The sequence below is a fragment of the Perognathus longimembris genome, chromosome 14 (genome assembly GCF_023159225.1).
Source record: "Perognathus longimembris pacificus isolate PPM17 chromosome 14, ASM2315922v1, whole genome shotgun sequence".
Taxonomy (NCBI): Eukaryota; Metazoa; Chordata; class Mammalia; order Rodentia; family Heteromyidae; genus Perognathus; species Perognathus longimembris.
Genome location: NC_063174.1, coordinates 7,638,075 through 7,663,444, shown reverse-complemented (window position 1 = coordinate 7,663,444; position 25,370 = coordinate 7,638,075). Strand labels below are relative to the sequence as shown.

At 38.3% G+C, this 25,370-nt stretch overlaps 1 protein-coding gene across 1 annotated transcript in view; it reads right to left on the bottom strand.

Moving 5' to 3' along the window:
* The window catches only part of Akap6 (A-kinase anchoring protein 6), a 334,863-nt gene that overhangs the window by 249,330 nt on the left and 60,163 nt on the right, over positions 1-25,370 (bottom strand). Inside the window, exons 3-4 of the mRNA XM_048362246.1 lie at positions 13,950-14,201; positions 4,394-6,148 (exon numbers count right to left, since the gene is read on the bottom strand). Coding sequence (XP_048218203.1) covers positions 4,394-6,148; positions 13,950-14,201 — 2,007 coding nt within the window. The remainder of the gene's footprint in view (positions 1-4,393; positions 6,149-13,949; positions 14,202-25,370) is intronic.

Genomic DNA, 25,370 nt, shown 5'->3' with positions numbered 1-25,370 from the left:
GAAATATTTCATATTAACAAAACCATTATAAGAAAGATGTAATTGTGTGGGGTAGGGACTAATAGGAACCTACTTGGCATCGAAGACACGAATCACGAACCCCAGGCATTTTCTGGGAACTCTGTTATAACCTCGCAATACTCTCCTTGTAAATGGATTTTCATGTGTCTGCTGTGGGACAAGAGGAATAAATGCACCACTCTCCATTTAGTGGGGAAGGAATCAGAAGAAGAATGTATTCCATATTTATCATTTTCTTTATCAGACTGTAAGTTTTCCCACATGTTTCTCATCTTGTCTCAGTGTGTGCCCCATTTACATACTCTCTAGTCATCAAGCTCTCCGGCTAAACTTTAATTTAGAAAAACACATTTATTGGGATTCACTGTGAACTTTCATTCTTTGTTTTATGCTTCTTTCACAACCCAATTCCTTGAACTATGAGATATGATTTTCTCCCTTCTTAATCATCCACAATCTAATTTCTACCTCTAGTACTCTATTAAGTCAATTTTTCTCCAAAGACCTCATTGACTCTCACAAATCTAAAATTTGTTCCTTCCTCTAAGTCTCCCTTTATTATTTTCCTTTTGCAAGAAAAAAAGAAAAAGAAAAGAGCTCTTTTTTATTCAACATTCAAGAATCTTCTGCTCTGTCTCTGCCTTCTTTGTCCCTGCCTCAGAACTGGGTTACAACTTAGATCTCAGATACCACTCTTACTCTTTTCTCCACTTATCCTCATTCTCTTAGAGAATTCTTCTGTCCTCAAGTCCAACTAGTGGGAAGTGTAAAATAGATGGGGGACTTAAAAGCCTTGCTCTGTGACTTAACCAGCTGCACTGCTCAGGAAAAGTGATTTCATCTCTCCAAACTCAATTTCCTCCATTCTGATATGGTGATTTACCCCTTCATTCAACAATCTTTACCGAATGTTTACCATATATTTCACATCGTAGGTGCATGAGATTCCTTAGCAAACTAAACAGATGTAACTATTTCTGCTCCCATAGAGCTCCTATTCTAGCATAGAAGACAGACCAACAATACACTATGTAAGAAAATTATATGAAATAATGGAACATGTTAAGAGCTATGTAAAAGAAAAGTCCAGGTTATACCTGTGCAAAGATGGTCAGTAGGTACAGGTTTCTCTGAGATTTTTAAGCAATAACTCTGAAGAGATAAAGTGAGAAATTAGGGCATCTAGTAAAGAAAAACTGACAAAGGTCCAAAAGGCAGAAGCATGCCCAGAATTTTCTAGGAACAACAAAGAGGTCAGTGGAAATGGAATAAAATGGGCATGAGGAAGAGAAGTTGGAAACAAGATCAGAGAGGAAATCTGGAGACCATTTCACACAGGACCCTGAATACCATAGCTCTTGCTGGTTTTTAGCAAAGGAGTGACATGATAAGATTTATGCTTTGAAATGATCACTCTGGCTTCTGTGTTGGGAACAGATTGTAGTGCTATCAAAATGAAAATATAGAGAACAGTTAGGAGTTAACTAGGCAGTGGGTGACAGTAACTAGGACAAGAGTTGGAATTTAGGATTTTAAAAATCAACCCTGAAGGATTATTGTAAGAATCCCTCTTACATATTCATAAGAATTCTATAATAGAATTATTATAGATAAAGTGCCTAGAAGATGCATGATACAAAGAAGTTAAGTCAAATATCCACTGTGACATTTTGCAAGTAAACTAGGTTCTCTATGAGAAAGCCAAAGCTAAAGTGTGATATCCAAGTTCAGTTGACTGGGAACTGGTAGCTGCCATCACCTAAAGTAGTGTTACCTTCCAAAGAGGCTATTGGAAACCACGCCATACTGCTGTACTGTGCTGGCTCTCTGGGTTGAAATCTTGACTTTATACTTACTAGCTATGACAACATGAGCAATTTTTTATTGTTATGTTTTGCCTTAGCTTCTTCATCTGAAAAAAATATCTTTCTCATAGGGTTTAAGTAGAATAAAATACGTAAAAACAAAAGCACAACAACTTAGCACAGAGCCAAATGCAAAATAAGAGTTCAAAAAGCACTAGTTATTCTAGGCTATATTACCAGAAGTTGCAGTAGGGGCTGGGAATATGGCCTAGTGGCAAGAGTGCTTGCCTTCTACACATGAAGCTCTCGGTTTAATTCCCCAACACCACATATATGGAAAACGGCCAGAAGGGGCGCTGTGGCTCAGGTGGTAGAGTGCTAGCCTTGAGCAAAAAGAAGCCAGAGACAGTGCTCAGGCCCTGAGTCCAAGCCCCAGGACTGGCAAAAACAGAAGTAGCAGTAGATGCCCATTATGACATCTGCATTTTATATTAGTTCTACCTTCCTTTATCTGTCTAAATCCTGAACATCCTACTAAGTCCTATCCAATGTTTATCAAATCATGAGAACTTGCAGGAAAATTTAAGCTTCATTGACATTATTTGTCTATAATAATACAGTATTTACACCCAGTGAATACTGATCACTTCCTTATGGAAAATCAGGAGAATGCTGAGTCAGTAATAGGGATTTTAGAGAATTTGGACTGTTTCTCAGCCACAGCTTCCTCATCCATAAAATTTAGTTCAGAGCTAGAAGCATTCAGAGCTCCAGTAATAGAGTGCCAACTTAGCAAGCATGAGGCCCTGAGTTCAAATTCCAGGATAGCCAAAAATGGAGCTCATATTACAGTTGTGAAGATTTGATGTATAAACACTTAACACATGTTACCAATTACTAATGTTATTATTCTGTGTGTGTGTGTGTGTGTGTGTGTGTGTGTGTGTGTGTGTCCTATCTTGGACTCGGGGCAAGGGTGTCTCTGAAATTTTTGCTTAAAGCTAGCACTCCACCACTTGAGCCACAGTTTTGCTTGAGCCACAGCTCCACTTCTAGCTTTTTCATTATTAGAGATAAGAGTCTCAGGGACTTTTCTGCCTGGCTATCATGGAACCACAATCCTCAGATTTCAGCCTCCTGAGTAGCTAGGATTTACATGCATGAGCCACCAGCAGCCAGTTCAATGTTATTATTATCATGTATCCATGCCAGTTTTTCTTCTTCATATTATCTACTTGCGCTATCTTCTATCTGGTGGTTCTGTTCACATGTATTATATTTTACTGCCTAGAATAGTGTTAGTCCCAGAATAGTGTCCAATAATGAACAGATGTGAAAAATTGAGGAGTAGCCCAAAACTAGAACAAGGTTATATCAATTTTCTGTCTTTCTTTTTCTTTTTTAAAAATCATATTTGGATAGCACTTAAACGCTGTGTTCTCCTCTCTGGTATAGTTTCCCAAGGAGGGAGATAGTCTCTTTGGAAGGCAATGTGATGCATTAGAAGAAAAGTGAACTAAGAGTCAGAAGACACAGGTTTGTGTCTCATCTTCCCAAGTATTAGTGTCAGTCAGTCTGTTTGTCTACCTATCCAACAATTTTAGCTTGGGAAAACAACTTAAGTTCACCAAATCTCTATTTCCATTCCTATAAAGGAGGTTAGCCTCACATGACCTGCTTGCTGCACTAGACTGTGAAAACTCAAGTTGAAATGCACCTGGAAAAATGTATACAAGTAAAGTGCTGCACAGTTGATAATGGGTATAATCATTTATCATCACTCATATACACTAAAGAGAAATTATGAAAAATGATGACGATCAAAGTAATTGGGATATATTTCCAATAAAGTTATGGAAAGAAGACTATTACTACAATAGCCAGAATAAGTCTTTTTTTTTTTACCCCAGATGCCTTTAGAGAATAGATTCATAAATTTTATTACAGAGTTCAGACCTAGAATTTTGTGATGCCCATCCTCAAAGATTCATCACATCTAACAATTTATTCCAAATGTAAAGTTTTACCCAATATGTCAATTACATGTCCCAAAGCCCATAGGTAATAGCATGGTTATAACCTAGGGGGTCTGAGAAAGGAGAAAGACTAAAGGAAAACAAAGAATTCCACTGGAAACAAATGCCTGCTCTATTTCAACAACAAGTCCTTATCAGTATGGAGGCTACTGCAAGGTTGGAAAGTAAATGAATCAAAAAGCACTGATGGCACCTGGAATATTCCACTTATGAAATCCAGAGGCACTTATGTGTGCATACCCACTGCTCTGTTTAATTTTGCATTGCCTAAGTCCACCATCAAGAACCTAAGTTTTGGCAACAGCGGCAGAACTGTGCACTAGACGGCTAATATACTGAAAATGACAGATCTTAGTGATGCATACCATGTCACAATAAGTCATCGCTGTGCTTTTTCCTTTCTTTGGAGAGTCATCAGAGCCATTAAAAAAAATAAAACATATTTGATAGTGAAATAAGGAGAAGGCGCTCTCCTCTTCAGTATTTCTTCTAAAAATCAGATAAAAAGTCATCAGGTCAAGACTGTCTTACCTCTATTTTTTTCCATATGGCTTCATAGTTGTCTTGGTGTTGAATATCTTGCATTAGTTTCTGGATTAGAGCTGATTTTGCAGCAGAATGACTTTCATTTTTCTCAGAGGATGAAGCTTTTTCTGATTTCTCATCCATGTATTTTTTCATGCCAGCGAGTGGCATAAACAATTCTTCATCAGAAAGAATGTCACTCAGGGGCCCGGATTCAATGCTTTCTCCCAGGGAAGAAGCTATGTCACTAGAGGAGCTTGGAGACATTCTGCCTAGCCTTGTATGTTTCTTCTTGATATGGTATGATGGATAGATCTCCGAGTCCGAATTCATTTCAGAGAGTTCCCAGTCATCAATATTCTGAATGATTTCTCCTCTAGGTTTCTGAGGCAGAAGCTTGGTGAGATTTTCCAGCTTCAAGGCTAAGACTTCTGTCTGCTTAAGGTGGGAGGGCAGAGCGAGGTATTCATCAGAGCCATACCAGGCCTCCGCAACTTGACTGTTCTTGGTGCCATGGCTTGGAGTGGGGGAGGAGCAGCCATTGTTGCTTTCATGTTTGCGAAGAGGTACTGGGGACATGGTATTGTCCGAGCCAACAGAGGATTCACTACTCTGAGTGAAAGGTGGTGAACTGGATGTTTCTGACTGCACTGGCAATTGGGGGTCCCAATGCCTCTGACTGCACAGCTCAGCTGAGGAGGTGGAAGCAGAATCTGTTTCCCGCCCCTCTGTGACCTTGGGAGCACTGGGAGCCTTTCCATTCAGCAGCAGTGGGCATCTCATGTTTTCATCCTGCTTGCCGGAACCAGCTCCTGGTTTAGGTGTCTGGCATGCCAGCACCTCTTCTAAGGTCTTGTGTAGCTCTTTAAGTCGAGGTTTTTCTTTGTGGCAGTCATTAAGCCTTCCCAAGCTAGCAGATATTTCTTTAATGTGACTTCTAACTACATTTTCAATATTCCCAATACCCACCTTGTGCAAACACTCGTAGGACTGGCTGGCAGCAGATGGACTGCTGGGATAGGAAGACTGTAACACCAGACAGAGCTTGGATCTGTCCGGAGCGTCCACCAGGGAGGGAGTACTTCTGCTCAATTCGGGCTTCAGATCAACCATGTGCTGCCTGCCATCACTGCCTTTCAGAAGGTTCTTTAAAGTTTCTTCTTTAAGGAAAAGCCCTCTTTTGGGCAATGTGGGCTGTGTGGGAGAATCTTCATTGTAATTAAAGCAATCTCTGATGGATCGCTTAGGGGTTGTGTTTTCACAAGGAAGAGGCTGTTGATTCTTTGCACCAAGGTGCAGGGAGGAACTAGAGTCTTGCTCTGCGTTGTCAGAAGAGTGATGAAGAGCCTTTGTCAGAATGTCCCCTGAAGATGAAGGCCCTGATTGCTCTTTGACCCCAGAATCTTCGTTTTCCCCACCTCCACCTTTGTGGGCTGCTGAAAGGGACACTTGAGACGCCTCCTCACTGGCGGCCTCTCTGCAGTTGGAAGGGATGGAGTCAGCGGCTACCGTGAGTAGCCCAACGTTCCGGATCAGCTCGGGGAACTCCTTTTCCATCTCACTGTAGCTCCAAGAGTCAAAGGGTTTGGTTTTGACCTGGCTAGAGGTCATGTCACTCAGGCTGCCCAGCAAATCCTCGCTTGGGCTGTAGTCAGAGAGTTCAAATGCAGTAATGCCACAATCCAGAGACAAGTAATTTTGAGAACATTTGATAGTTAACTGTCCTGAGTCATCCACTTCTGTTAGAGAATCAAGTCGGCCCTGAAACAGATAATAGTCATGGTTTCAGTAAATGCAGTATATCAATTACAACAAACTGCTAGTCCAGATGGAATCTCAATATAGGCCACTATCAGAAACACATCAGTCACAGTGGCTTTTGGCTTGACATGCAGAAAAGTATACTAGTCAATTCCCACATAGATTTATATGTGGCATCCTGTTTTGAAACATTTAAAGGGTTTTCTTTAATCTGTCAGAAAGCCTTCGTAGAAATGTCCAAGGACAGTCCAAAATATTCGTGCCTATCTCAATTTTCTATTAAAAAAAAACCCACATTCTATAGTAAAGCCTTAATAAAATCTGTGAGAACAAAGCTCTGTAAAAATGAAATCAATGTATGTCTTTTGTTTTGTTTTGGCTATATCACTCTAGCACTTAATGCAGGTGGCTAGATCATAGTAGGTATTTCAAAACTGCTTTGCAATGAAATAATTGTGTCAACCCAATTAAGTTAAATATATACTCACAAATCATGGGAAGGTGAGCTGTTGACTTTACAAATACATAATGAGCAGCTTAAGATTGGTTTTTATTGGGCCTACCTTTCAAAGGAACACACAGATTACCCTGGAGAAAATCAATGAATGAGAACTATCTTTGCCCATCACCTTCCTCTACATGTGTTTCTTCCCTCACTCTGATATAGTTAATGACCAATTGCCCACTTCTCTTACTAGTTATCGTTACAACTAGGTTTGTTTAAAATTCCTCCACTAAAATAGCACGAAAGGTTAAGTATTTTAGTTTTCTACTCTTTAATTTTGCGGTTAAGATTAGATTTTTGTCTTATTGCTAATTTAAGCAACGAGTTGTTGAGTTTTTAAAAAAAATTTATTAGAGTAGAAGGTTTCCTGGAATCCTATTGTACCTACCAAAACGAAGGACAGCCTGGTCTGATCTAGGACATTGAGGAATGAATGTGAAAAAAAAGCTGCAAAGTGGGCTGGGGATATGGCCTAGTGGCAAGAGTGCTTGACTCATACACATGAAGCCCTGGGTTCGATTCCCCAGCACCACATATATAGAAAAAGCAAGAAGTGGCGCTGTGGCTCAAGTGGCAGAGTGCTAGCCTTGAGCAAAAAGAAGCCAGGGACAGTGCTCAGGCCCTGAGTCCAAGGCTCGGGACTGGCAAAAAAAAAAGCTGAAAAGTGAGAAGTAGATATAATCCCAGAGAAGAGAGGGCTCAGCGTGACCCAGTGGAAGCCAGACCCACATACCATGTTTCTTTCAACCATGTTATTCTTAAGATTTGGTTGCTCCAAGATTTTTTTTTCTTTTTCTTTTTTGGGACCAGCGTTGGGGCTTAAACTCACGGTCTCGAGCCTTGCTTGGCTTTTGCACTAAAGGGTGGCACTATACCACTTCCGGCTTTTTCTGAATAGTTTATTCAAGATCAGGGTCTCGTGGACTTTTCTGCCCTGGCTGGCTTTGAATCATGATCCTCAAGTGTCAGCCTTCTGAATAGCTAGGATTATAGGCATGAGCCACTGGCATGCAGCTCATTATTACTTCTAAATTTAATCCTTAAAACTTTCTTCTTAGATCTGTACTAGTGTCCTATTTTACCTAAAAGAAGACTGAGTGAAAAGAAGGAAAATGAGTAGCTTCATGATCAAGGGCCAACTTGGACCTTGGACTAAGGCTGCCTGACCCAAACTCCAAGTTCCAACAGCTGTGTGCTACTTTGAGCTAGCATGTATTCTCCTTCCGTTTGTAAAGTGTCAGCTATCTACCTTGGAGCAAACAGGAAATGTCTCAGAAGTATATTTAGTCCTCATTTGGCATCATAATCCCAGGGACACTGTCTTACATAATAGGAACTCAATAAATAACTGTAGATGAATATGTTGAAGATCTATGTTAGATAATATATGAATAAATCTCAATAAATAAATCTCAATACAGAATACAGTGCCTTTTCAGGGAAGCTCAGGGATCTCTAGCCAGTGGCTAGTTTGAAAAGGAGATACCACACTACACTCCAAAGCACTCACTGATCCAAATGGATCCCTCTCTCATTCTGATCTGAGACAAGCGACTATCTTAAATAGTAAGAGAGTTGAGTATTGTCACTCAAGAGTAACTATTTTTATTTGCATTTCATTTTAAGGTAAAAAGTCTCTTCCTAAAATTAAAGAAACAATAAAAACAAACAAACACCTCAGCAAGCATAAGCAGCATAGTCTTAGGCCAGGGATATAGCTCAATAAAATGCCAGGCAAGCACATGTAAGGGCCTAAGTTTGATCCAGAACATGTATGTACACACACACACACACACACACACACACACACACACACACACACACACACACCATGCTTCATACCTGGACTAGGTTCTTTAAATACAGTCAGAAGTTAAAAACACCAAGGAATGAGTGAGACAAGCAAAAGTCAGTCTGTGTAATTTTTTTTAAGAGCCTAAGAATGTGATTCCCAATGTAACAGCAGTTGGTATTTTTTCAATCGTTTAATCTTGTTCACGATGCATACATAATGTTACAAATGATGGAAATTCAATCAGATTTATTTAAATTAGCTGATTTTCACTACATTTCCTATTATTTTTATCAAGTTATTGTCCTTCAACACTCATATGAGGTCAGAGGTTGTTTTGATTAGCATTTTTGTTTGATTTTTATAGCGGTAGGATTAGACACAGGGCCTGGTGCGCGTCTGACGCAAGCTACCACGCAAGGCTACCAAACTCCACCTCCAGCATGATGCCGGGGCAGGTTTGAGAAAAGTTCACTGAGGTCTCTTGTAATAAATGAAAAGTGTCATTATTACTCAAAATATTACTTAGTAATTCTAATGCTTTTAGTTCCACTGATTCCTTCCATCCACTTCCCAGATAGTTTCTTAATGCACATAATTAATAAAGTCTTGGGTTAATCCACATTGGTTTTGTTTCCTTTTTTTAATTTCAGAACTATCACATTTGGTCGTGTAGACATCTGTCAGAGCTGTCTAGTAATGTCTCTATTCAAATACAACACCATTAAATATGCTGCAAAACATATTTAAAGATTAAAGTTCCATTTTACAGAATTTATTTCGTGGTAATTTACTTGCTTTATTGCTACTTTCATTCTCAGCTCAGACATCAAGGAAGTACCCTCATTTTTATCCAGTTTGAAGCAAGAAATTTTGCTTAATTTCGTCTCCATACTTAACAGAAGCTTAGTTTCAAGTGCCTTCTTGGATCTGTTTTTAAATATTTACTGTGTTTTGCCACAAATAAAAATGCAACTTAATACTTAAATTTTAATTTTTTCTATTAAAATGATCTAAGGAAATGCCAGTGTCCATTGCTCACACTGTCAGAATCCTTGTTCAGACTCATTCCACCTCTACTATGTTGGGATCCTGTGACTCTGAATGCATTCCAGAGAGCAGCAGTGGACTGAGAAGAGCCAGTAGGATAGAGAAATGTAAAACAAAATTTCACTTCTGGTCAACAAGGAGAAAAATGACACAAAAATTTTCAACATTTATTTACACCAAATTTATTATTTTTAATTTAATTTTTAATTAGTGATTCTTGATAATTTTCATTTCTACAGGCTGAAATAATGAATCACATAATTAATCTCTATGGTTAATTCCAAGTCCTCCAACCTAAAGTAGTATTATCTCCCTGTAATATACCTACAGCAGAGATTAACTGAACTATTTAATTTAATTCAACACATCAGACAGCTAAATGGGAGAATAATAAAATGCTATGGGAAATACAGAGGTGGATATCTTCTGGAGTTAATCCTTACTCAGTTTAAAATCTAGACTATACTTTGTGTTGATATAATTGCCCTGTTATATGTACTAGTGGGGGAATACACAAATTGCTATGTTACGAGTCATGTGAAGGACAATGTATCTCCACAGATGGAAGTATCATTTAGGCAATTTGCTAGCTAACTAGATCACCTGGCACAAAATAAGTTCTCCTTAACATCTGCTATTGTGTTAATGTTAATTATGGAGTCTTATTACTACTCATACGACATTACCTCTCTCTACTTCAGTCCTCTAATCTAGATACAATGACAACACCTATAAAATGAGGATAATTCACCTGGCCTGCTATTGTGTTTGAATATGAAATGTTTCCCAAAAGCTCATGTGTATAATGTGAGTACCAAACTGGTAACATTATTTTGAGAGGCTGTGCAAACTTTGGTAGGTGAGACCTAGACAAAACAAATTGTCACTGATGGCATGTCCTTAGGTTTATCTCTTTCCTGTCCTTTTCCTGTCCCTCCCTCTCAGTCCTTTTCCTTCTTCCATCTCTCTTTCCTGTTTACCATGAGATGAAGAGCCTGTTGTTCAATGTTTCTATTACTGTGATGTTCTGCCTCATCATGGTCCCAGAAACAAACAAAGCAAAGGACTATGGTCTGAAATCTCTGAAATGGTGAGCCAAAATAAATCCATCATCCATTAGGTTGTTTCTGGCAAATATTTTGTCACAGTGACAAGAAAAGTACCTATGCCTACTTCCCAAAACTGTATGAAGATCAACCAAAATTACGAAGGCAATTGCTAGCATATTACATCTTTTTTTTTTTTTTTTGGCCAGTCCTGGGCCTTGGACTCAGGGCCTGAGCACTGTCCCTGGCTTCTTCTTGCTCAAGGCTAGCACTCTGCCACTTGAGCCACAGCGCCGCTTCTGGCCGTTTTCTGTATATGTGGTGCTGGGGAATCGAACCTAGGGCCTCGTGTATATGAGGCAGGCACTCTTGCCACTAGGCTATATCCCCAGCCCGCATATTACATCTTTTGAGTATCTAGTGCCTTGTACGAAGTAGGAAATCTATAGAAATGTAGAGAAAGTAGAAAGAAGAGAAGGGGGAAGGAATTATTATTTCTTATCATTGGTTTTACTTAATTGTTCCTGGATTTATGTATTTGAGCAATTATTTAACTTCTCTGAAATTTACTTTTTTCTATCATATGAAACTATTTTAATATACCTAAATATATTAAATAAAACATTATGTGGAATATAGAAAATTCCAATGCAAAATATTCTTTACACAAATTTGAACTTTGTGTTGAAGTGTTTTTATTCACTTATTTGGCTAGACTGCTTTTGTGTTAGTAAGATATTAGAGAATTTGTTAACTAGATACAATATGTTCCATATTTAAATAAAGAATAAAACCCATACACTTTAATTTTAAAAAAAAGGGAATTGCAAACTTGTATTCTCAGGTTTTCTATTTACTCTTCAATGTGTCTCTGTAATTCAACAGAATTAGGAAAGAGAAAACTGAATCCTCCTTCTCTGGAAGGGAAAGGTACTATTCTATTTTATCAGTGTTTTATTTTGTTATTTCTCTCTTTATTATACAAATATTTCAAGCTAAATTTTTTCTGACTGAGAATCATTTTTCTAATTCCCTTCCTGGATTCCACACTTCTACTATGCTAACAGAAACACAAAAAGGAGTTTTTAATTCTCTTGGAGTCATCCTATTAGAAGCGCCCCACCCCCACCCCCGTCACTCATCTTTACAATAGTATTAAAGATTAATCTCAAGTAGGAAAATCATAAAAGTACTTCAAAATCCACAAATAAATGTTTAGTTTACATTATGAGAAACATAATACATGCTACTTAATTTAAACTCACGACACAGATGCTCATGACTTCTACCAGTTAGCCCAAATGGTTTTCCATCCCATCTTCAACTACCAATTCATGAGTCATACAAATGAATATCAGCACATGTTTAAGTATGTTCCACAAAATGATAATAATGACAGCCATAACTGTACTCTATACATCTAGCTACTACAACAAAGAGCTGATGAGTTAATAAATATATAAAATGAACTGGTTCTGTTCAATGTTTTGTAATGCCCCCTTCTAGAAATCAGTCAGGTCTAAAGAAAGATCTCTTAGAATTCAAACAAATATTCTTCCTCTCTGATTTCATTAGGTTATGCCCTCAGAGGCTGGAGATTCTCTGTAATATCCTATAGCCATAACCTACCCCTAACCACACTATCCCAACTGAACTGCTTCTGGGGTGGCTCCCATTGGAAGAAAAAGCATAGCACTTTCATCCAATAGTTCCTCTGGTGACATTCACATCCCAGTGCTGCAACAGTAGAGAGAGCTAACTGAAAACACACTGTGATGAAGTTAGGGGAGAGGAATGTTGATTTTAATTCTGATCGACTTCTAGCCCTACAGGGAATTTGCCACAGCAAAAGCATCTTTGTTTTGAATAAACAACAATCAAGAAAAATAAATCATTTATTAAAATAGCTAGAGATCTGTTTTGCAGAGTTGATGTTGAAGTCCTGGAAACACTAATAAAATTTAAATGTGCGAATTATGCAGCACTAATTATAAGACCTTTTAATCTTAGCTATTGATTGATGTGAGTGCCTTATGAACTCAGGAATATATGTCTTCACAAAACTAATAATAAAGAAATAAACTGGGTTTCAAAAGCCATGAAAGTGGTGGGAACTGGTGCTCATGACTGTAATCATAGCTACTCAGGGGGCTGAGATCTGAGGACCACGGTTCAAAAGCCAGCCTGGGTAGGAAAGCCCATGAGACTCTTATCTCCAATAAACTACTCAGAAAAAGCCAGAAGTGGTGTTGTGGCTCAAGCGGTAGAGCACTAGCCTTGAGCATAAACAGGCCCAAGGACAGAGCTCAAGCCCCAGAACTGACAAAAATTAAAAAAAGAAATAAATGTTTAAAGCCATGGAAGCGCTCTCGCTCTCTCTCGCTCTCTCTCTTACACACACACACACACACACACACACACACACACACACACAACACCACCACCACCCCATATCTGTATATGGTATATCAACATCTATATCTATGTACCTATTCTTAGGTATCACAATGCTTTTTTCTGTAATTGTACGTTGATTTTATTTGGGAATGGTAGAGATTGCTAAGTTATTCTGCAAGAATAATAGCAACAAACTATTAAAGTATTCTTGACACAGACAGGAAAATAATTGATATATAATAGTCCACTATCTATTTGATGAACTGTATCCAGAATGACTTTCCTCAACAAACACTTCTTTCATGCTCAGAATGAGGTCCAATTCTTCATCTTTATCATCTGTCCTCTGCTTACCTATGAGTCTAAATCCTGCTTCCTGTTCCTGTGAGCCTTTGCTCCAGTCCTAGCCGCCTCTTACCTTTAGAGTCTTTAACCATGCCATATCCTCTGTCTACACCATTATCTCTGCTACTCACCTGTGATTCTGTGTTTCCTTTATAAGTCATGTTAAACTCACTTCTTCTAAAAAAAAATGCCTATGTGAATTGTATTTTTCTCTGTCCTCCAACTGTGTCATATACACTTATCACAGTGTGGCCTTTATGTCTGTTAACTTGTCTCCATTCCCTGCTAGATTCAAAGCTCTTCTATGATAGAGAGCATGTTATAATCTCTATTATATTGCTGGCACCTAGAGCCTGGATATAGTAAGTGGTCAGTAAAATTAAGTGGTAAGTGGTAAGAAATTAAAGTGGGATCAAGAAATTAGGTCAGCAGCAACACTCTAAGATGGCATCTGTGGAAATTATTTAATATGAATTATTCTGGCCTAAAGCCACATGCACATTACAAGTTTCCTAGCTTCTGACCAGTACCACAGGATTTGAGGTCCCCTCTGGAATAGCTTTATCCGCTTACAAAGAATTCTTCACTGCAAACATTCTCAACTGGAAGCATTCTCAAATGGGAACAGTTGACAATGCATTAGCTGCCTTCAAAGAAAAGACTCACCTCCTCTGTCTCTTCAGAGAAAGCTTGCAGAATGTCTGTCTGCCTGGTGTAGTTGCCATTGGCGTCCTGCAGTCCTTGCAGAATGCGCTCTCGCAGAACTAGCACGGAGACTCGAAGCTGGTGCCAGAGGAGCTGCACTGCGTGAATGTCCACGATCACATTGACGGAGTAGGACAGCAGCTTCAGGGAGAACTCGGTTTCAAGGAGGGCATGGATTTGCTCAACGTGGTCAGAAATGTCTTCACAAATATCCTGCAGTAAAGAAAGCAAAATAGATAGGGATGGCTTTACTGAGTCCTGGGGTAGAGGAAAGGTATAAAAAGTAACTCTTTCACATAAAATGTTAGGTACTTTGCTTTATTTTGATCAGACTATATCCCTATGCACTGGAACATACATACATACAGGAAAAATGACCTTTTACTAAATCACAAGAAATCGCACTGTTCTTTCAGGCATCTAAATGTTCAGCCAAGGTGAGATGCCACTTCACCAGCCCAGTCTCGGTTTTCTGGTTTTGTGCGCCTCTCTCTCTCTCTCTCTCTCTCTCTCTCTCTCTCTCTCTCTCTCTCTCCCACACTCTCTTTGTATGTATGTTCTCTTTCTCTGTGTGTATTTCTCCCTCTCTTCTTTCTTTCTCTCATTTCGGGGTTCTCAGCTGTTCTACTTGCTGGCAATGAGTTAAACGGAGCACATACTATATCTAGATAGGAGCATGATTCAGGCATCTAACATGAAGAGAAACAGGTAGAACGCATGCACCTCAGAGTTCCCAGAAGTTCTCAATGAGGTCTTCAGTGCCAGGGGCAACTGTTACTTACCCACAGGACAATTTAGTTTTGAAACCCACAATGGAAATCTAAATTTCCAATCCTGTTTTTCAAGCTCAATTGCTTTTTAAGATGCAAAGCCAGACATTTCTCAAAGAAAGACAAAATGCAGTTTTAACAACCAGACATTTTTAGCAAAAGCATTAGTAAATTAAAGTTTCACTCATTTCCACTATTAGGTAGCAGATCTGATGTCTGACATGCCACTTGTTCCCAAATTTCCACTGTGCAGTTAGAGGTCAGAAAAATGAAATGAGGGCCATGGCAGTAGTAGTATTTACCCGAACAATTTAAGAGACTCTTATGTATTAAAAATGATGTTGATGTCATCTGAAAGTCCTTGGCTATTCATTTTCAGTTGTGCATCCATGATTTTTTCAATGTGGCTTTAGCTATGATTTTCAACAGACTAAAATAAGAATCTGAGTTCTGAACCCTACTATTATTGTCAAAGTAACCTTTCTATACTAGAAATATAACCTGATGTCATGCATTTCAGCAACTCTTTACATTATTCTTCTATATTACATTGACAAAGGCATCTGGTTCATTTTTCCCCTCCTTATCTATCAAGCACAGCATTACCTTAAGCAATTTCCATATTCACACGGATGAACTCATATTACCATAGTCTTCGATTTCTTTTACTTGACAACTCTTAAGACCTTAACACTATTTCTCCTGGGACACTTTCTGCCATAGCTCTACTCTGTCATCATTCTACCAGTGTAACAATAGGCAAAGGTCTTCTATGCCATCAACCTCTCCTTTCATGATTTTTTCAGTCCTGTCTTCCACTAGAGTGCTCTTCTGCCCCACTGGTCCCCTTTTTTCTTGTATATCACGCCCACCTACTATAGTACTTATAGGGATCACTTCTGACATTGTCTTGGGATTGTTCTCAATTTCCTCATACTCTTGATTTTATTACTCAGATTTGTCAACCTCTGTCTCTTGGATCTAACTTTGATCTGATGAATGTAGAATACTATACGTACCTAGGAACCAGAATGTACCACAAAATTACTGATAGTCTGTTGCACCATCAACTCTGGCTCTTTAAAGATATTGCTTACATATCTTTAAATACTGTAAATAACAGTATTATTGCAAGTGTGGACTACTCAGTTATCACCTGCTGGGGGGAATGCTTGATCAGCTCAATCTGATCAGATTGAGGCACTACATTGACACTCCAGATAACTGTAGACCTTTTATTATCATAAATGATAAAAAAATAAAAACATAAGCACAAGTACCACACCTAGGGATAAGGAATAAAAGATGTGGTAATCTGATTCCTGGAAATTTCCTTCCTTTTCAATGAAAAACGTTTTTGACAACACGAACACCAATATCCTTATAACACAATTTTAGTAAAACTTCTAACCCCAGACTTTCTCAAGGAGAAGATGCCTTTATAGTACGAAATCTCATTTCCATTCTTTGGCCATTGAGTAAAATTTCTCACTTGTTCCCAGGCATGTTTGCTCATAGGCAAATGGTATTGAAAGGCAAAGGAGCCTATAAATTCAGTAACAGCTTGTATATTCTTTATCACCTGCTTAAAATAGATAAAGAGGCATTTCTCACCTATTCCCCTCCAATCCCTCAACATAAAAGGCTATACCACTTAAGCCCATGCCAAAACACATGCCACCCATTCTTCACACATTATTTAGCTCCCTCATAATGGATGTAGGAATATAGTCGGAGGTAGGCCATGGGTCAAGATAGAAAGGTAACTATCCATAAGGTGAAACAACCCATATGGATTTCTAAAGTAATTTTGGTGGCAGTGTACTCAGACTTCTATAGTAAACTCCTTGTATAACCCAACACTCACAGAAGCGGATGAACTCTAAGGGAAAGGAATTAGCTTCCTCCTAAGTATTCACATCCCTCTGTTGAGTATTTTACATATGCAATCTCTGATGAATTCTGAAACTAAATAATGCATAGCTTGGTGCAACTTCCTGGGATCTATTAATTTACTTATTTTTATGCCTTGTACTATGCCACCAGTTGTTTGGCTTGAAAAAAGCTCTCTGTCTCTGTCTGTCTCTTTCTCCCCCACTCTCTCTGTTCCTCCTTCTCAGACATGGATTATGCATTGAACATTTGATGAGAGGTTTGTTTAGAGGAAGATAACTAATTCTAAACAATATATTTTCTAAAAATAGAATCTCTATTTTTCTTTAATAAAAATATTTATAGAATAATTAGTTCAAAGTCTTTAATGCTTAGCCAGTCTATTGGATACTTGTATGAAAGAAGTGGAAGATTATAGACATTCTGTTTATTTTAGTGCAGTCAGATAACTGGGCATGCGAGACTTTTAAAATCGATTTCCTGAATGACTGCCTCCCAGCAGGAATTGTTTGGAACTAGAAAGTACCAAGATATCTGACCTGTTGGCAGCCCTGCAGTTACTTGATCAACAAGGTGAAGTAAAAGCCTGGGGTTGGGAATGCTGAACCAACCTAAGTGATGCATGTAAGGAATGCCTGGCATTCAGACTCAATTGCACACATGACTAGAACAGATGGCAAGTGGAAGTAGATTCAGTTCACATGGCTAAGCAGCTTAAGGGATAACAGATCTGCTAACACCATAGCACTACTCAGAGGAAACAAAATCATAATTTCAGAAGATAACTGAGTTATTTATTAATATGAAAACAATCCCTTCATGATAACATTATTTGTCTACCAATATATATATATGCTTATATACCTATATATGTATTCATATGCATGTATGTATGTATCCATCTTAAGGACCTATACACAAAATAATTCTCATCTCCTTATAGTATTAACATAAAATAGCATATCATTCCACAACTACAAAGTTTAAGTACCATTTAAACTTTAATATTTAGCATGGCAGACTGATTAAACTGATATAGTGACTACAATTCATAGTGAAACGTACTCAATCATCTAACAAGTGTTTGACTTCAAAATTTTCCCTGTTTTGATAGAGAAAATGGCACCAGTAGGCAGAAAACTCAGTCTGTAGAGAGGATATGGTCAGTAGAGCAACTAAGATGCTATGACAATATGAGTACAGCTATAGATCTCTTTCAAGAATGAATAGCAACAGGTCCTGTAATGGGTCCACTAGTCATTCTTAGAAGAGCAGGCTGCTTTTTGTATCCTTACTAAAAGAATTACATTTTTACTGCAAATTCTTTCTTATATTCCTATCAGTTCAACCATTCTCAATGTTTTCTCAGTCAGATTTCTCTTCTCTGACTTCTCCATTCCTCTCCTGATTACCAAGTGTGGGTCAGCTGGGACAATGGGACTACAGTTCTCTCTGTCTCAAGACTGCAGACTCGGGTGCTTACCCTGAAAGGCAGTCTCCACCCCTTATAAGCCATGTCAAGGAATGGAAAATTGAAGAGTGCAAAAGAATGCAAAAGAAAAGAACAGGTAAGGGCTGGGGATATGGCCTAGTGGCAAGAGTGCTTGCGTCGTATACATGAGGCCCTGGGTTCAATTCCCCAGCACCACATATACAGAAAACGGCCAGAAGTGGCACTGTGGCTCAAGTGGCAGAGTGCTAGCCTTGAGCAAAAGGAAGCAAAAGGAAGCCAGGGACAGTGCTCAGGCCCTGAGTCCAACGCCCAGGACTGGCCAAAAAAGAAAGAATGAAAAGAACAGGTAAAACCAGAGAAAGAGAGATGCCCAATTAGGATAAACTTTAAAGAAAAAGACATTCTCAAAAAGTTACACCTTAACTCCACTGCATGACAGTCTCATAAGACAAAACTATAGTGATGAACAATGGATGAATAGTTGCTAGGCACTGGGAATGAAGAAGACAAAATTACTGATAGCTCAAGGGAGGTGGAGACACTTTGTTTTGAAGGAGGTGAAACTGTTCTCTGCCCTGATTAAGGAAGTGGTAATATAAAGACACCCAAGGATTAGCATTTGTAGGTGTGTACACCAAAAAAAGGTAAACACTACTGTATGGTAATCTTTAAAACAATTGTCTACTAGAACACATATAGAATAAGTGGTTTTTCATTGTTGCTGTTATTTTCCATGTATTAGGTGAAATTATGCCTTTTTCTTTTGTCTTTCTTCCCTATGGTTTTACCCCTGAAGTCACTATAACTGATTTTGGTACCCTGGGTATTGTATATATGTGTATTGGAACTAGGGAAGGGAAGGGGAATGTCAAAATGGAAAGACAAAGCGTAAAAGATGAACCAATACAACAGCAATACTTACAAGATAATATGCAGTAAACTAACTGTACAACTCAGGGTAGAGGGGAGGGATTTGCGGAGGAGGGAAGGTGGGAGAAAAATGAGGGAGGAGGTAACAAGTTGGACAAGAAATGTACTCACTGCTTTACGTATGAAACTATAACCCCTCTGTACATCACTTTGACAATAAATAAATTTTAAAAATACATATAGAAATTTGTTTTGAATCACACATTTCCTCAGATTCCTAAATATTACAAAAAATTCACAAGTCTTTAGGTCATAACATGATTATCATCAGCACTTTTTTTAATAGTAATTATATATAACTTTCTTCATTATTTTCTGAGAATGTATAGAAGAAAATTAAGCTAATCTGAAATTCATGTCACAGTGTATGAAAGCAAATGTTGCATGCATAAGATTTTTTTCCTCACATACTTGTTTGCTAATGCAAGCAAGTAATGCTCTTAGGCTTCTTTAATTTGCCTACAGCACAACAACTCCCATAGCATCCAAAACTAGTCACTAAACAAAATACAGAATTACTCACAGAACAAATTGAAAACATTAGTGTGTTCACTTCATTCAGCCATCTAGGGGTATCTTCTGTGGTAGCTGATACTAACATAGGTGTAATGTGAAATCGTTTACAAATAAACTCTTCCTACTTGGATCAGTTGCTTGTATTTGTTTTTGAGATTTGGTGATGCAGTATGCTTATAAGAAGGACGGCTTTTTTGTTTGTTTGTAAAATGGATTGTTTCATATTTTGTAGTTATATCTTATTTCTTTTTCTTTATTTTGGGGGGGGGGGGGCTTTGGAACATGATCCTCCTGATCTCAGCCTGGTACCTGGCTAGTCATACCTTATTTCTTCTAGACAGACAGAGAATAGTTAAGTAACTTATGCATCGAACCAGGATTTCCCGTTTTCACCAGGTTAGAAGTGGTAAGTGATTTTTTGTGATTTCTCTCATTGCTTGCCAAAGTTTCTCAGTGTGACTTCTCAGCTCCTGTGGAAGGATCCTTGTTTTGTCTCATCATGAGGCCATCAAACACATTTGCTTCTGTCCACAGAAGCAAATGGCAGGCAGTTCTCTGCTTATCTGTAATTTCTTTTTCTCTTCCCTGAAAAGTAATTTCACTGGTTCTCTCAGAATATTCTTGACTTACAGGTTTGTGCTATTAGGACCTATACAGACAATTTTCCTAAAGCAAAGTAAGTACATTCAGTCATGTCTACTTATAAAGAATAGTTTTGGGGGCTGGGAATGTAGCCTAGTGGTAGAGTGCTTGCCTAGCAAGCATGAAGCCTTGGGTTCGATTCCTCAGAACCACATGTACAGAAAAAGCCAGAAGTGGTGCTGTGGCTCAAGTGGTAGAGTGCTAGCCTTGAGTAAAATTAAGCCAGGGACAGTGCTCAGGCCCTGAGTTCAAGCACCAGGACTAGCAATCAATCAGTCAATCAATCAACCAATCAATAAAATATTAATGAAAAGAACACTAGCCTTGAGCATAAAAGTTAAGAGACAGTGCCCAGGCTCTGAGTCCAAATCCCAGAACTAGAACCCAAAAGCAAACAAACAAACAAAACAAACAAACAAAATTAGTAGCTTATTAAATACATAAATCAGCACAATCATTTATTATCATTAGCAAATATTACCAGTTATATAATTGCACTTTATACTTTTATATACCTGGTAGTGCAGAAGGTTTGTTTACTCCAGCATCACCATGAAATGTGAGTGATGCCATGTCGCTCTGGAATTAGGGTAGCTACAGGATTACAAGGCAGTAAGAACTTTTTAGTCACTTTATACTAATCTAATAGGACCACCAACTTGATGAAGTCCACTGCTAACTGAAATACTGTGATATGATGCATCACTGTGTGTGTGTGTATGTATGTATGTACGTGTATGTACCCAAACACATTTACAAGATACTTGGTCTAAGAGGGTTTTGTCCCTAAAAAGAAGAGCAGAATAATCCTGGGTTCATCTTTAACAGGCCAGGAGAGAGAACTGTGTAGGGGAGAGTGGATGCCAATACTGGCTTGAACCCAGGACCTCACACTCTTCTTTGGCTTCCTTGTTTACAGCAGTGCTCTACCATTGATCTATGATTCCATCCCAAGAAATAAGAACTTGCACCCTATTGTAACTTCAGATATATTTCATATTACACTAAAAGTTTGAGGGCCTTTATGCTCTTTTACCATCTTCAAGATCCTTCTTGAAGGAAAAACAGAGTATCATTGAAAATTTAGCTAAGAACCATATGATCAGTACCATGTGATCTCCTCCAGTGAAGAAAAAGTCCTTTGATTTTTAGAAGGTGTATCCTAAGAGTTTTTTGGGGTTTTTGCATTTGTTGTACACTACCAACGAACATGCAAAAGTACAAATATCAATAAAGGCGGTAGTCAACAATATACCAAGGAGACTGGTATATATACACTAGTGTTGCATGTGCCAGGTAAAGCACTTTTTTCTTTCCAACACAGCACATTCAGGCCATTAGGACTATTGTTACTTATTAGTTAAGGGCTATCAAATAATGAAAATGGATCTCTTCAAACAATGGATCTTGAGTGTCCCTTTCTTCAACACCTCAGATGGCCATAGCTGTGAAATTTACATTTTTTGTTCAGCAGTTTATGTGTCATTCTTGTCTATTTCTTTGAGAACTGTCTGTCTTAGGAAATTCCTGTAGGGCATGCACTACACATAGCGATTATAGAGCATAGCAATACATGTAAATAGATTCCTAATACATGCTGATGTAATTGATATTGAATTCATAAAATAAAAGCATGACGATAAACGTGAAAAGGAGTAAATGAATCACAAGATGCAGTCTGGATTACACTGCACCAGGATGGATGTCAGAGCGTCTGGCGGCTTGGCCTCAGTATATATTCCTTATCTATGTCCATTGGTTGCTGAGTCACCATTTTCTCTTCTACAAAGACAATTCCACAAAGGTAGCATTCCCAAGCTTTTTCTTTTTCTATTCACAAGCCTTTTTTCTTGCTCTTATTTTGTTCCTCTCCACAACAGCCTAGCTTCTTTCATTATTTATAAGACTACTCTGTGTGTGTGTGTGTCTGTGTGTGTGTGTGTCTGTGTGTGTGTCTGTGTGTGTGTCTGTGTGTGTGTATGGGTATGTGTGCATGTGTGAAAATATCTTTTAACATGTCCATTATTTTTTGCCATTAAATTAAATACTAAACAGGCAATCAGGAAACCAAAGTTTCAGTCTTAGTGATATTGAAAACTCTCTCTGTGATTCCTACAGGAACCACAGAACTTTGAATTAATGATGCTAATTCTCCACATTAAGAAAGATCTATGGTTTGTTCATTAGGGACAAAGACTAAGACCACCACGAAACCTAAGGTTCAGAGGAGCTTTTTTTGGTTATCTATTTCTTAGGTACCATGGTGGGTTCAGGCCATTACTCTTTTACCTGCCAACTTTCCTGCCCTCAGCAAAATGAACACACCCAGTATCCTTTTGAGGCATTTCCACCTACACCACCAACTGCTTTTCCTCACTGCTGTCTAAGCATTTACCTTCGTAAAAGATACATGAATACCTATTAGCAACTTCGATTTGTTTTACCCGAGTTCCAATTTTTACTACCTCTCTTGAAAAGTTTTCAGACCCTTTTTAGGTACACAGGACTTTATAGCTTCCTTTATAATGCTTTCTCTTGACAGTCTCATAAATGCTTTTTGTACTGAAAGAAAAATGTTAAAGAGATGAAACGTTTATCTGGGATTTTACTGCTGACTCATGGGTGACCTTGTGCAGGCCAATTCCACTTTTAGAACTCTTTATATATTTAGATCACTTAGACCACAGCACAGCTTCTAAGGATGTGTTTCTATGACTTCCTCCCCCACACAAACATCATAGCAACTAGCCAGGCCTTTGATTTGTATTTAAACACCTACAACATGTCTGTTGGGAACTAACATTATAGTCACAAATTTTTAGATATCACCTCTGAGCTTGGAACAGGAAATGAAACCTCATAATATCAGAAGTCTATGAGAAGCTAATTTTTAGAGGCCACAGTAAGGGCCCTAAAGTGGGATAACAGATGATCCAAAGTCTGAAGCCAATGTCACCATTTCATTAAAGGAATATGTGAAAGTAAACTGTAATTGTATTTCTGGAAAGTTCCTACTGCCTCCTATTGACCCAATAATTTCATTCTTAGCAATTGTTCCTAATGCAATAATGGTAAAAAAAAAAAAAAGATTAAAGATAGGTTTAATATGATGTGTTTATTCAATGGAAAAATACACAGATGTTAAAATAATATGACAAATATATTAGAGGACATCAGAAGAAATTCATGACACACTTTTTTTTTGGCCAGTCCTGGGGCTTGGACTCAGGGCCTGAGCACTGTCCCTGGCTTCTTTTTGCTCAAGGCTAGCACTCTGCCACTTGAGCCACAGCGCCACTCCATTTTCTGTATATGTGGTGCTGGGGAATTGAACCCAGGGCCTCATGTATACGAGGCAGGCATTCCTGCCACTAGGCCATATCCCCAACCCCATCATGACACACTTTTAACTAAGGAAAAGTAAGTTTAAAAAGTTCTACCAAAAAAAACAACAAAAAAACTATGGGGGCAGACAAAGTGACACAGGCCTGTAATCTATCTATTTGGGAGGAGAATCACAATTTAAGAGCAGGCCTGGCAAAATGTTAGCAAGACACCCCTAACACCCGTTTCAGCCAACAAGCTGAGCATGTTGGCACTCATCTGTAATCCAAGGTAGTCAGGAGTCATAGTAAAGGATTGTAATCAAAGGCAAGCTTCATGATCATGTGGTTCTTGTCCTTACTCCAATTGATGTGTTGAATTACATTGATTGACTTGTGTATACTGAACAATTTTTGCATCCCTAGAATGAATCCTGTTCCGTCATAGTGTATGAGTATTTTTTTAATTATTTGTTGAAGTCTGATGACTAGAAGTTTTATATCGATGTTCATTAAAGAAATTGGTTTATGTATCTGGGTGCTTGTGGCTCATGCCTGTAATCCTAGCTACTCAGGAGGAGGAGATCTAAGGATCACAGTTCAAAGCCAGCCTGGGCAGGAAAGTCTGTGAGACTCTTATCTCCAATTAATCAACGGAAAGCCGGAAGTGGCAAGGTGGCTCAAGTAGTAGAGCGCTAGTCTTGAGGTGAGGAGCTCAAGAACAGTGCGCAGGCCCAGAGTTTAAGCCTCATGATGACTGACAATTTTTTTTTTTTTTTTAAGAAACGAAGTAGGTTTATAATCCTCTTTCTGTGATGTGTCCTTGTCTGGTTTTGGGTTTTGTGATAAGGGTTATTATGCTGGCTTCATAGAATGAGTTTGGTAGTGATCTTGACCTTTCAATTTCATTGAGTTTGAGGAGTATTAGAATAAGTTCTCCTTTGAAGGCCTTATAGAATTTGGCTGTGAGTCTGTCTGGTTCTGGGCTTTTCTTGGATGAAGGTCATTTATTGTCATTTCCATTTCAATACTTGATATAGGTCTATTTATTGGTTTAAAACTTCTTGGTTTTGTTTGGGTATATCAATATTTGCTAGAAGTTCTTCCATTTCTTCCAGATTCTCAAATTTGTTAGCATAAAGGTTTGCAAAGTATACCCTTATAATGTTCTGAATCTTGCTTGTTTCTGCTGTGGTGTTCCCATTCTCATCTCTGATTTTATTTATGTGGTTGTACTCTCTCCTCTCTCTCTCTCTCTCTCTCTCTCTCTCTCTCTCTTTCTCTCTCTCTCTCTCTCTGTCAAGTTTGCTAAAGGTCAGTCAATTTTGTTAATTTTTTAAAAGAATCAACTCTTTGTTTTGTTGATCGTTGCTATGGTCTTTTTGTGCTCTAATTCATTTAATTCTAATTTAATTTTATTTGTTTCTGTCTACTGGGTTGAAATTTAGCTTGCTGTTCATTTTTCAAGTTTATGGTACATCATTAAATTGTTGGTTTGAGATTTCTCCAATTTGTTGAGATAGGTAATTGAGCTATAAATTTGCCTCTGAGTATTGCCTTTGCTGTGTCCCAGAGGAGCTGGTAATTTATGTGTTCATTTTTGTTAAATAGCATGAACATTTGAATTTTCTTTCTGATCTCTTAAGTGATCCACTGGTGATTCAATAATAAGTTGTTTGGTCACCATAAGTTACAGAATTTTCTATGGTGATTTTTGGAGCTGAGCTCTGATTTTATTCCATCGTAGTTTGAGAGTATGCAGGGAATAATTTCAATATTTCTGAATTTGCACAGATTTGCTTTGTGACCTAAAATGTAATCTATTTTGGAGAATGTTCCATGTGATGCCAAGAAA